The sequence below is a fragment of the Dendroctonus ponderosae genome, unplaced genomic scaffold, assembly GCF_020466585.1.
Source record: "Dendroctonus ponderosae isolate FM_Combo_2020 unplaced genomic scaffold, Dpon_F_20191213v2 Dpon_F_20191213_9, whole genome shotgun sequence".
Lineage (NCBI taxonomy): Eukaryota > Metazoa > Arthropoda > Insecta > Coleoptera > Curculionidae > Dendroctonus > Dendroctonus ponderosae.
In genome coordinates, this window is record NW_026019116.1 from 5,980,201 (window position 1) to 5,993,440 (window position 13,240).

General features: G+C 38.7%; 2 protein-coding genes across 2 annotated transcripts in view; both read left to right on the forward strand.

Moving 5' to 3' along the window:
- LOC109542289 (LIM/homeobox protein Awh) overlaps positions 1-1,656 on the forward strand; it is a 34,733-nt gene extending 33,077 nt beyond the window's left edge. The window contains exon 5 of the mRNA XM_048669886.1: positions 1,242-1,656. Within this exon, the coding sequence (XP_048525843.1) occupies positions 1,242-1,303 (62 nt within the window). The 3' untranslated portion in view covers positions 1,304-1,656. The remainder of the gene's footprint in view (positions 1-1,241) is intronic.
- Positions 1,657-5,619: 3,963 nt separating this feature from the next.
- LOC109542298 (band 3 anion transport protein) overlaps positions 5,620-13,240 on the forward strand; it is a gene marked incomplete in the record, with an annotated part of 45,429 nt that continues 37,808 nt past the window's right edge. Inside the window, 1 exon segment of the mRNA XM_048669971.1 lies at positions 5,620-5,890.

Consider the following 13,240-nt stretch of genomic DNA (forward strand, 5'->3'; position numbering starts at 1 on the left):
CGAATTCCGGAAATTTTTCAGCGCAAATTCTGAAAGTTTTATGAAAAGAGGAAATACATGTGAGATTTGCCAGCTAATTAAACGCCCATTTTAAAATAAGTGACTGCTCAACTGCGCTCTATCTTTTAAAAATTCGGATCTTCCAAACTAATGCAAGCAGCAATATGAAATTTTACCCATCGTTAGAACACACTTAACTCTAAATACGGCGAAAGTTTCATGACAATCTCCGGGAGCCTTAATTTTTGGCAGTTTCGCAAATATTAGTATCAAAAGCGATGACTCAAAACATTGGCGCTCTGCTCTTTCTTTCGAAAATTCGCATCTTCCCAGGTTTAGTAAGTAGTGAGTTTAAAGTTTCACTGTTTCTAGAAGACCATCGACTCTAAATATTCTCAACGCTTGAGGACAATCACCATGAAAATTGACCATTGGCCAGCTTCGTAATAATCGGTGTCTAAATGGAAGGATTTTCCCAACTGCGCGCTCTCCTTTAAAAATTCCGTTCTTCCTAACCAGACCGACCAGGCCCTTCAAATTTTCACCATCTTCAGCAGATACTCGACTCTAAAACTGTTGAAAGTTTCACCAAAATCACCCAGACATTTCAGATTTGCCAGCTGATTCAATGTCGCTCTCAAAGTAATGATTCTTCTCAACCGCGCCCTCGCCTATAAAAATTCGCATCTTCCAAACCAAAAGAAGCAGTCACTTGAAACTTTTGCGGTCTTTAGACAGCACTTGACTCCAAAAACTGGGAAAGTTGCATAAAAATCATCCTACTGGGTAGGTACAAAATCTGGTTGACTACCGGTTTCAAACTGGATCTCCAACCCAACAAGCATAAAATATTTTGTGCAACTGCCTGGAAACCCGAGAAGATTTAGTTTCCTTTTATTCAGGTTTTTTAATGAAAAACTCGTTCGCTGATTGAATTTTCAGCCAAAATTCATAAACCGTTCCGGATGCCTCCAAGTAGTCGATCGAAAGACAATAAAGTCGTCAATCGCACCCCTGCGGCTCCGGCAATGGCAAAATCGCCCACATAAATCATGGAGAAATATGTCAGGCCGCCACTAATCCGATTAAAAATGTTTATGAGGTGTGAAAAATGCCCTCTCTCCACTACCTGACCAACGATTTATCACCGGTGTTTCCCAATCATCAATTCATCCGTTGGAAACACGGTTGTTTACCGCTAAATAATGGAATGTTAATGCTAATTTTTCTGGTTGTTGCAGATTCCGCCCTGGACGATCTGTCCCAAGACTCAGCCATGCACTGTATGCAGAGCGAAGTCTAAATGTCCAGTGTAGATAATAGTCAGAGTGAAGGAAACACATATAATATGCCCAAGCTTTTTGGCAGTGACGCCATGACTGAAACAAGTAATGACGTCACTGCCAAATAGCTTGGAACAGACTATGCATTTAGGGCACAGAGCCCTTGTAAATGTGTACATATAAGTCGAAAAATTATAACTGATGTATTTGTTTTATTTTGTCAAATTTATTATTATTTATAAAAAGCAAATTTTTCGTGTAAAGTCTCGGGGTTTCGGTGTTGTACTCGACGAGACTTCCATACGGAATTGTTCAAAAATGTTGTATATTTACTGTTGTATAGTTAAGGAAGAATATTAAACATTAACATTTAGTTTTCGGGTGTTTTTCTTCCTTGCACCACAAGATCTAAGCAGTGCTCAGATGCATTGATTTTGAACCCAACAAGGTATTTGAATATACTAAGAAGAGCCAGGAAACAACGTGAAAAATCTAATTTTTTTGGCATTTATTTAATTTTCTGACTAACCCTGATGATTGAATACGGCGAAACGTCGGCAATAAGACAAAACTGGCATTTGTGTGTACGCCTATTTACAAGGTGTGTTAAAAGTTATAAGTTAAAAGTTATATCTTCACTGTGGATGTTTTCATCCAACTGCAGTCTCTCCTTTAAAAAATCGAACCTTCCAAATTAACGCAAGAAGCTACTTGAAGTTTTAGCACTTTTTAGAAGACACTTTGCGTGCAATTTTTATTAAAATCACTCAGAGTCCTTAGATTAATCAGCTTGTTAAATGCCGGTCCAAACATTAACGATTTTGCGGAACTGGGCTGGCGCGCTATCCTCTAAAAACTCGAATCTTCTAAACCCGTGATTTTTTGTGTGTGATCTTCAAGTAGTGACTTGAAATTTCAACCATTTTAAGAAGACACTTGCTGCTTAATATACTGAAGTTTTCATAAAATCCCTTAGAATTCTGAGATTTACTAGCTTATTAAATGCCGGGCTAAAAATTCACGATTTTGCGGAATTCTGCTCTCTCCTTTAAAAATTCGCATCTTTTAAACCAAAGCAAGTGGTGACCTGAAATTTTTACCATACTGAGAAGACGCTTGACTCTTCAGCCGTGGAAATTTGCATAAAAATCGTCGGGAATCCTGACATTTACCAGTTTATTGAACGTCGGTCTCAAAACTTTTGATTCTGCGGAACTGCGCTCTGCTCGACTAAATTTCGAATGTTCCAAACGAATGCAAGTTCGTAATTGAAACTTTACCCATTTTTAGAATGCACTGGTTTTTGCCCACTGTCAAAGTTTCATAAAAATCACTGAGAATCCTGAAGTTTACTAGCTTATTAAAGGTCGGTATGAAACTAGGATTTTGCGAAACTGCACTCTCTCCATTAAACATTTTTCTCTCCCAAACCAAAGCAAGTAGTAGCTTGCAACTTTAACGACTCATAAAGGGCACCTGCCTGGAGCAATTCTGAAATTTTCATAGGAAACTCTCAGAAAGCTGGAATTTATCAGCTTTTTATCTCTGTCTCAAAAACAATAGTACTCTTGAACTGGGCTGTCCTTTAAAAATTCGCATCCCCCAGACTAACGCAAGTAGCAACTTGAAATTTTCACCGTCTATAGAGCATCCCTGACTTTATATATGCGGAAAGTTTCATAAAATTTAACCGAATTCCGGAAATATTTCAGCGCAACAAATATTTACATCAGAGTGGACGTTTTGCACCAACCGCGCTCTTTCTTTCAAAAAGTCCCGTTCTACAAACTAAAGCAAGTAGAAGTTTGAAAATTTTATCATCGTTAAAAGCCAGTACACTCTAAAGATGCTGAAAGTTTCAAAAAATAGCTGTTTTTGACAATATTAAAATTGGGAAATATCGCAATAAAAATGCTTGCTTTTACTCAAATGCGTTCTCGGCTTCAAAAATTCGCATCTTCCTAACTAAATCCCGCACACATTTGAAATTTTCACCATCGTTAGAAGACACCTTCAGACTCTAAAGATGGTGACAACCTGGGGCATTAACCCTGCGAATGCCTAAATAAACATTACAAAACATCGGCAATAAAAAAACTAAGCTCAAGTGAAAAAATCATCCAAATCCAACTCCTTCCTCCATCTAGTATCAAGAACGTTCAGCTGAAGAATCAGCCTCACAGATAACCACCGAATGGCGTCACCACAAACGCTTAATCTTGACAAATTTACGAACGAAGAAGCAGAACAGGATGGAAATTCTTCATAAACATAGATTAACGAATGGCAAGCATAATTAGCACAAGACGTTCAAGAAAGTGCTGCAAAAAATGCATTTCATCTAGAATGTGACATACGTTTACCATTCGAAGCACTTCACATGCAATTTATGGCTAAAACCCCAGAAGAGCCAGCTGGGCGACCATAAAGGCATGAATTCCCCTAAGTGGGAGCTATAGTGTGTTCATAGTCATGTGCGAGCATGCAGAAGACGTTGAGCCAAGAATTTCACGAAGTAAAAGTCCTTAAAAGGGTGTTTTTCAATGTTATTTCAACATCTCCCTAAATAGCATTCGGGTTCATGCGCCTAAAACTGCCAGTAAAAAAAACTAAACAGATGAACATTTCCAAAAAAAATTGTTTTTTCGAGTGTTTCACATTTTAGCAATTTGAAAATTTTCCGATCGTCAGAAGACTCCTCACTCCTTAGGAAATACTTGTCTTAAAGAGGATGTTTTTACAAAACTGCGGTCTTGCCTGTAAAAATTCATAAGTTTCAATGTAAAGCAAATAGCGACTTTACATTTTCAACGTGTTTATAAAACCCTTTAGTCCCAATATCAGTGAAGTTTTATTAAAATCGGCCAAAATCCTGCTTTTTGCCAGACCAAAGTAAATTTAGGTCACAAAATGGATGTTTTCAACCAACTGCGCGTTTTCATTTAAAATTTCAAGTTTTCTGAGGTAAGCAAGAACTTGAAATTCTCTTTATCTATAGCAGAGGGCTGACGTTAAATATGCTGAAAATTTTATATAAATTTCCCGGAATTCTGAGATTTGCCAGGTTGCTAAATGTCGGTCCAAAATTAATTTAATTTTCCTGTTGAACTGCGCCCTCTTTTATAAAAATTCATCACTGTCAAACTGGAGCAGGTAGCAACCTGAAATTGCTACTGTCTTTAGAGTGTGCGTGGCTCTAAAAATGCTCAAAGTTTTACAAAAATCCCTTCGATTTCTGCTATTTGGCAGCTTAGGAAATATTGGTCTCAAAATTGAAGTTTTATCCTACCAAGCCATCTTTTTGAAAAATTCACTCATTTGAAACTGAAACAAGTAGTGACTTGAAATTATTGTCACCTTTAGAAGAAACTCGACTCTTAAAGATTCTGAAAGTTTAATGAACTGTCCTCAAACTCCTGATTTTTTCCCACTCGGTAAATGTGGGTCACAATTTTAGTAGATATCGACTTCATATGGACTCTTTTTTTAACAATTCATATCTTCTACACAAAAGCCAGTAGCCATTTGAAATTTTCCACGTTTTTAGATGACATTTAGTGCTAAATATTAATGGAGATTCAAAAAAATCACGCATAGTATACTGCAATTTGCCATTTTAGGAATTATTTGCTTTATATGCTTTTGACCAACTGCACTCGTCCATTTAAAAATTCACATTTGCCAAACACTAGCAGGTAGCACCCAGAAATATTAACCATTTTAGAAGACAACTTGTCTCTAACGATTCTGCCAGTTTCATAAAATTTGGCAAAAATCCTGATTTTTGACCGCTCAGCAAATGTGGGGCTCAAAATTAGCATGGTCGCATAATGGAAGATTTCACTCAAAACGCTTTGTTATTTAAAACTTTACAGCTTCCAAACCAAGACTGGTAGCAACTTGAAATTTTCATCACCTTTAGAAGACACTCGACTTTAATGATTCCGAAAGTTGTATATAAATCGCCCGGAAATTGGCCAATTTTCCGGCTTTCAAAACATGTGACTCAAACTGGACATTTCGTGCCAACTACGCTCTCCCGTTTAAAAATTCGCTTTGTCTCAACCAAAGCAAGTAGCAACCTGAAATTTTTACTGCCGTTACTAGACATCTGAAGAAAGCACACAAAAAAATTTAAGCAACGAAGGACTTCTGGAAGAAAGGAAGAAAAATCCTGGGAATTGTTAGAAGCCTCAAGAAGAAAAAAACTGCAGCTCAAATGCTGAGGACTGTTCAGTACACACACTTGGAAACGCCTGCACCCAAACCTGAACCGACTCTACCAGCATGTCCACCATAGCGTGCATCTTTTCATTCTTTTTCCGTACACAAAAACCCATGCTGACACGGTAAAACAGACCAGTTTGGACCAGAGTTGAGTTGGAAGTTCAGGTCCAGATTGTCCGGTCGCATCTTGCGTCCCGAATATGCACGCAAAGTGCGCTAAATCTTTTAGAAAAACGAATTTTCTATAAATACTCGGCTGCATTTGATCGTGGGAACTACCACTTTTCTGCAGACAGTAAAAGTTTCAGTTTGGTTTGCCGTTTCAGGTCGGTTTGTGTTGACTTAGATCGAGGCCGAAGTGACCATACTGGACATTCAATGTAAGTAGAGCTTTTGATTGTTGATCGCTATCTGATGGATTAGCCGACGTTTCACTTTCAACCAAACGCCAATACCCTGAAGATGATTAAACAGGATTTCCGGTAACACCGATGGATTGAAAGGATTACAAACCGATTTACTTGCGACAGTTGACTGCACTAATCCAGGCAAAGATAAACGTTATTTAGTAGTTATCGAACTTGCGGTAAACCGCGATTTTCGTCTAAATAGATTCGCAACACCAGTAGGCAGCTGAATCCGAAAAATTAACCGTGCAGATCTCTTTCCTCTGAAGCCCGAGTGATTGAGTAAGTTTGGAACGTTCTGACTACCCATTAAGCAATGACGCACCCAGTTTGAAAAATCCTTAATTTTCCGCAAAAAAATTAATTGTTAATTTCCCAGCTAAAAATACATGTGCTGGTTAATTATTAGAGCGTTGTTGGCAGCAGCAAAAATCCATCATGATCCAGCTGGGCGTTAGCATGTAAGTACAGTGGAAAAACAATCTAAAAATGTATCGGCAACTGGAAACTATCTGCTAAGTACGCACTTTAAACCTCATTAATTTTACTAGAAAATGATAATTATTTTACTATTTTTACCAGCTGGGTTTGGTGTTGTAGAGCCAGTCGGGAAAGTAAAAGTTGAATGGGCAGAGGACAGGTAGAACGTTGACTGGACGACTGCAGAACATGGCTAGAGATTAGGGGTTGGTTTGACAAAAGCATATTTCGAGAACAATTTACCTGCTTCATCCCTGAGAGCCAGGGGCAAGAAACCCCATGAAAATATAGGGTTTCGTTACTAAACGTTTCTCTGTTACATTGGCGTCTTTTAAGCCAGTCGCTAACTCATATTTACCAAGCTGGCAAAAATCAGGACTTTGCGTCATATTTAGGAAACTTTCCCCATTTGTAGATTAACATGTCGCCTATCGATGCGAAAACTTTCAAGTCGCTACTTCTTTTGGTTTGGAAGCTAGCAATTTTTAAATGAGTGAGCGCAGTTAAGCAGAGTGATAAATTTTGAGACCGAATTTAATCAGCTGGCAAATCTCCAGGATTTCGGGCAATTTCTAGGAAACTTTCAGCATCCTTACAGTCAAGCGACTGTCTGGTAAAGATGTTGAAAATTTCAAGTTTCTACGTGCTCTAGCTGAGAAGATACGAGTTTCTGGATGAGCGAGCGCAGTTCAACAGAATCATTTCAAGAACTTCGAGAGCTGCATTCAATTTACTGGCAACTCTCAGCGTTCAGGGTGAATTATATGAAACTTTCCCCATATTAAGAGTGAAGTGTTTCCAAAAGGTGTTGAACGTTTGAAGTCGCCACTTACTGTAATTTGGAAGCGGAAAATTTTTAAAGGCGACAGGACACTTCATCAGAATCGTCAAGATTGAGACCCACCTTTAATGAGCTGGCAAATCTGAGTATTAAGCCTGATATTTATGAAAGTCTGAGCATGTTGAGCAACATCTATTTGCTACAGATGCTGAGATTTTCAAGTCGCGACTTGCTTAAGTTATGGAAATGCGATTTGTTTAAAGAGGGAGCGCACGTCGGAAAATTAGTTCATTTTAACGCCGACCTTGAATCAGCTAGTAAATTGGCAAATTCTTGTTGATTTTTCTAAAACTCACCGGATATTGAGGGCTAAGTGTCGTCTACTTACGGCCGAAATTTCAAGTTGCCACTTGTTTCAATCGGGAAGATATGCATTTTTCAATCAGAGGGCGCAATTCAGCAGAATGATTAATTTTGAGACCGACGTTTAATAAGCTGGCAAATCTGACAGGTATGCGTAATTTTTGTAACGCTTGAAGCAGTTTGAGAGACATCTATTGTCTAAAGATGGTGAAATTTTCAAGTTGCTACTTGCTTTCGCGAAGAAGATAGGAATTTTTAACCGAAACAGTGCTGTTCACAAAAACCGTTAATTTCGAGACCTACGTTAAATTAGCGGGAAAATCTGAAAATTTGGGTGATTTTCGTAAAACTTTCAGTCTTAGTAGAGTCAAGTGCGCTCTAAAAGTTTTCAAAATTTTGCGTTTTTACCTGCTTTCGTTTGGACGAGGCGAATTTTTAAATGGACGATGCAGATTTGATTAGAAACACTCATTAAACACCGAATTTTACATATTTCCAAGCTCACATTTACTAAGCCGGTATAAATTCAGTTTCAGGGCGATTTTTATGAAGTTTTCAAAACTTGTATAGGCAAATGTCTTCTAATAATATGGAAAATTTCAAGTTGCTGCTTGTTTTAGGTTGAAATGGGCGAATTTTTCGAGAAGTGAGCGCAGTTCAGCAGAATCATAAATTTTGTGAAGGCAAATCTCAGGAATATGGGCGGTTTTGATGCAACTTTCTGAACCTTTGGAGTCAAGCGTATTTGAGTAAAAACGTCCATTCTAAAACGATTTAGCCGAAAGGCAAAATAGCGGAATATTTTTAATTTGCGGATTTTTATAGTTACTTTAGTTTTCTCATCTTTATACGTTTTTCCATTTGCTATTTTTGTATTTTGTAATTAACCGAAACTTTCTGCTAGCCAAATCTGTGTCCTGTTCACGCCGTATTTGCCCATTTTTTCTAAATATACCGAGACTGATCGCTTTTAGGACGATGTCATTGTCTGCACTGTCTACCTTTCTCGGCCGATTTCAATCTCATTTTAAATCCAGTTAATGGCCTCTAACAGGCTAATAACCATAACAATTATAGCTAGTCTTATGGTTAGGCGTTATAAAATCGTACAAGTGTTCCACTAATAGCCCACATGTCTTGGTGTAATAACGATGTTTCGAAGCATTCGCAAAATAAATACGGTGCAGTTAAACCAAATCGCTACCAAACTCTATTCAGTCCCGAGCAAAAATAATAAATATACGATTTAATGGTTTGTTGCTGTTTTTGGAAAGCCATGAAAGTTTAACTTTTTCGTTCGTCAGAAGCGACAATAAGAAAATTAAAAGAGTTTTGTGGTAATTGCCAGACGGTGAAGCGTTTTCTTTAAAAATTCAGATCTTCCCATCTGAAGCAAGTACGGACATGAAATGTTCCCCATTGGTAGAAGAGACCTTGTTCTAACGACGATAAATGTTTCATAAAATTTTGCCGAACTCCTGAGATTTCCGGATTTTTCAAAGGCTGTTCTCAGTGAGCGATTTTGCTAAATTGCGCTTTGTCTTCTAAAATTCGGAACTTCCAAACTAAACCAACTGGGGGCCTGAAATTTTCACTATCTTTATATAGCACTTTGCTCTAAAAGCTGGGAAAGTTCTGTAAAATTCTCACAAAATCCTGAGATTTGCCAGCCTATTAAATGTCGGTCTTAAAATTAGTGATTTTCTTGAATTGTGCTCTCGCATTTAAAAATTGGTATATTCCCGACTAAACACAGCAGCTATTTGAATTTTTCACAGTGTTTAGGCGATACCTGACGCTAAAGATCGTGAAAGTTTCATCAAAATCACCGGAAAATCTGATATTTGCCGGCTTTTTAAATGTTGGTCTCACAGTGAGTGATTTTGCTAAATTGCGCTTTTGCCTTTAAAAATGCATGTCTTGCCGACCAAGCGCAGCAGCGACTTGAAATTTTCAGAATCTTTAGAAGATACTTGACTTGGTTCAAACGATTCGCAAAGTTCAATTAGTATCTCCAAAAGTCCTCAAATTTGCCAGCTAAAAATGACGACTTCAAAATTGATTATTTCGTTGAATTGTGCTCTCTACTTAAAAAAGTTCTTATGTTTCAAACGAAACCGACCAGCGACTTGAACTTTTCAGCAGCTTTCAAAGGCACTTGGTTCTAAAGATTCTAAAAGTTTCATAAAAGTCGCCAAACACTCAGAAATTTTCCTGCTTATTAAATGTTGGTCTCAAAATTAACAAATCTGCTGAATTGCACTCTCCCTTTTAAAAATTGGTATTTTTGCAACCGAACAAAGTGGCGACTTGAAATTTTCACCCTCGTTATAAAACACCTGGTCCTAAAGATTCGCGAATTTTGATGAAAATCGCCCAAAACCTTGATGTTTGCCAGCTGATTAAATATCGGTGTTACAATTAGTGATTCTGCTAAATCCGCTCTCTCCTTTAAACGTTCGCGTCTTTCAAACGAATTAAAGTAGCAACTGGACATTTTCACAGTCTTTAGAAAATAGTTCTCTGGACAAATTGTGAAAGCTTCATAAAGATCACCCAAAATCCTGAAATTTGCCAACTTATTAAACGTCGGTCTCAATATTAGTTACTTTTCTGAATTGTGCTTTCTCCTTTAGCAAGTCGCATATTTCAAGGCAAAGCAACTTACAACTTGAAACTTTCACCAACCTTAGCAGACCTGTACCTGAAAAGAGTCTGAAAGTTTCATAAAAATCGCCCGAAATCCCGATTTTTACCAGCTTATCAAGTGTCGGCCTCGAAAATAGGTAGTTTACTGATTTGCACTTTCTCCTTTAAAAATTCGTATCTTCTCAACAAAACGCAGGAGCGACTTGAAAATTTCACCGTCTTTTGCAAATACCTGATACTAAAGATTCGCAAAGTTGCATCAAAGTCGCCCACGATCCTGATATTTTCCTGCCGATTGAATGTCGGGCTCAAATTAGGGGATTTTCCGGTTTGCGCCCTCACATTTAAAAATTCGTATCTTCCCAGCTAAACTAAGTAACGACTTGAAGTTGCCCCCTTCTTTAGAAGACACTTGAGTGGCCAGAAGTTTAAAGTTTCGCAGAAATCGCCCAGAATCCTTGAGATTTGCCAGCTATTTAAATGTCGGTTTGAAAGTTGTTCACTTTGCCGAATGGCGCTCTGTTTTCTGAAATTTTCTATCTTCCCAGCTGAAGCAAGTAGCAACTTGAAATGTTCACCAGCGTGAGCAAACACTTGACACGCTGACAATTTTATGAAAAACGGCCGGAATCCAGCTGTTTGCCAGCCTTTCGTCTTCTGGCGGCATCGTGCCAGAAATGTTGGAACAATAGGAAGCTGCAGCTCATTAGCTATTTAAAAAACATCTCAAAACAATTATGCAACGTTCGTTATCCAGTCAAACTCCAGAAATCGACCATCTGGACTGCACAGGCTTCTCAATACGACTCAAATGAGGTTTCCAAATGGAAATCCACTTAGCGCGCCATTATCGTAACCGGCTAAAGCTCTCAGATAGCCAGATAAAACCATTTCGCACACATTTATAGGTGAATGTCGTTCATTTCACAGTCGAAACTAGTCAGTGTTTTCGATTTCTTTCATACAAACAGCCGGCGAAAATGAACAATTTTATGTACAGTTCGGCGGCCGGAAGCTTTAGCGACCGCATGTTCTTGCAATTGTGTGGATTTTTGCCGAGCCAAATGTAACGTGAGTAGTTGAAAACGGTTTAAACTGCAATTTAGGCTAATGCTCAGAACAAGGGTGGTTTCCAGGGGTTTTTGTTAAGCACGCAAATTGCACGGGGTTCGGCGGTAAAACTTCGAAGATTTTCGCCTTGAAGCGTTCCACTTAAGCAGCTGCAAATCGATTAGACAAGCACATTTCTCTTTAAACAATTATGACTGGAAAGCGTAAAGGTGGCGTAAATAAAATAAAATAAAGGCCAAGGTAGAGCGGCTTTGGCTCACGTTTCTAGGCTAATTGATATTGCATCGATCTAACCAGGGGTTTGTTTGGAACTCGTGTGTTCACCCTATGGGATTGAAGAAACTGCTGCGTTTCTGGTGGTGGAAAGAATTTTTTGCCGACAATCTTCAGAGGATGGTGGCACGAAAAGCCCCAGAAGCTCACCAGTTGCCCGCCACATGACCAGTTTTGTCGTCAATTTTTTCCCGTTCGATTGTAATTTGATTGTTCTTAAAATACCCTCGAAGCTGATGAATTATAAAGGCCGGGAACGGAGTACATATTGATTGATTGGCCGGATTAGTTCCTAATAACCCACTCGAGACTTGTAATTGTTCAGGTGGAATGTGGCGGATTAGTTGTGAGCACAATTCGTTAAATTTTTCAACAGATTTTGCAATGCGGCGATTAAATGTGTCATGTGGTTGAGAGGAGGACGAATCCCAAGCAGAACCGGACTTTTTCGCTAGAAAAAAGTCTGGGCTTTTGTGAGTAGCGAAAATCTGGGCTTTTTTGAATAGTTTCAAATTGCAAAATCCGCGCTTATTTCGTCTCGTTCCGCGCTGTAAAGAAGGAAGGTTTCAGAAAATATTTTTCTCCAGCCAGTCTAAGTGTCTTCCAAATTGTTTAGGCACATGGAGCCGTCGGTCGAAAGCCAGAAATTTTCGCATTTTTCCGTTTTCTTTTACTGTAAAAATTGGCCTTTTTTGGGCTTGTTTCGAGGTGAACCAGAGGGCGGGTTTCAAAAAACCGTTTTACTCCGGATAATTCCGGTCGTTGTTACGTCGTGAAACTTTCGCTTTTTTCAGTTTTTCCGAGTTTCTAATTCGGGGCCCTGAGTTCATTTTTCCCGCTGTGAAGAGTTTGGAAGGTTTCAGAGGGCGATTTTTTTTTCAGATGAATTCAGACACAGTTTCAGCGTCTTTGGAAACTTTCGGTATCCGAAAACTGCGTTCGTGAGCTTGAAAACTTCGCGTTTTTCAGGTTTTTTTTGGAATTTTAAAATCGGGGTTTAATAGAGCTGGTTTGAAGGTGAAGCTTGTGAAAGGTTTTAAAAAACCGAAGATTTTCCGGAAGGAACTTCCGGCATCTAAAGGCTGCCCTTTAAACCATGAGATTTTCGCTTTAATCCATGAGAAAATCTCCTTAATTGGGCTCGTTTCGCAATAAAGAATACAGAAGATTAAAACAAGGCAATTTTCCGGATACTTTCGCCCAAAGTTTCAGCATCTTTTGCAACTTCCGGCGACTGAAAACTCTTTAGGGACTTCCGGCATTCGAAACCCGTGTTCAAACGAACTTTCCCGCATAAATCTTGATATAACTCCAGTGTTTTTAGAAGTTTCAATGGTTTGAAAAGTTCATAAGAAAGCTGAAATTCTACAGTTTTTTCCAGTTTTTCGCATTCGTTCAATCGGCTATTATTGCGGTTTATCCCGCGATGAATAGTGCGGAAGGTTTCAAAAAACCAACATGTTTGCATAAATTCGGGCATAATGTCAGCGTCTTTAGGAACTTCCGGCATCTAAAAGCTGCATTCGGATGCCCGAAATATGCGCTTTATTTGAGTTTTTCAAATTTTGCAATTGTGCTTTAATTGGGCTTTTTCCGCGGTGAATAGTGTGGAAGGTTTCAAAAAGCGAACTTTCTCGCATTCATCCGGACATCATTTCAGCGTCTTTAGCAACTTCCGGCATCTAAAAGCTGCATTCGGAAGCTCG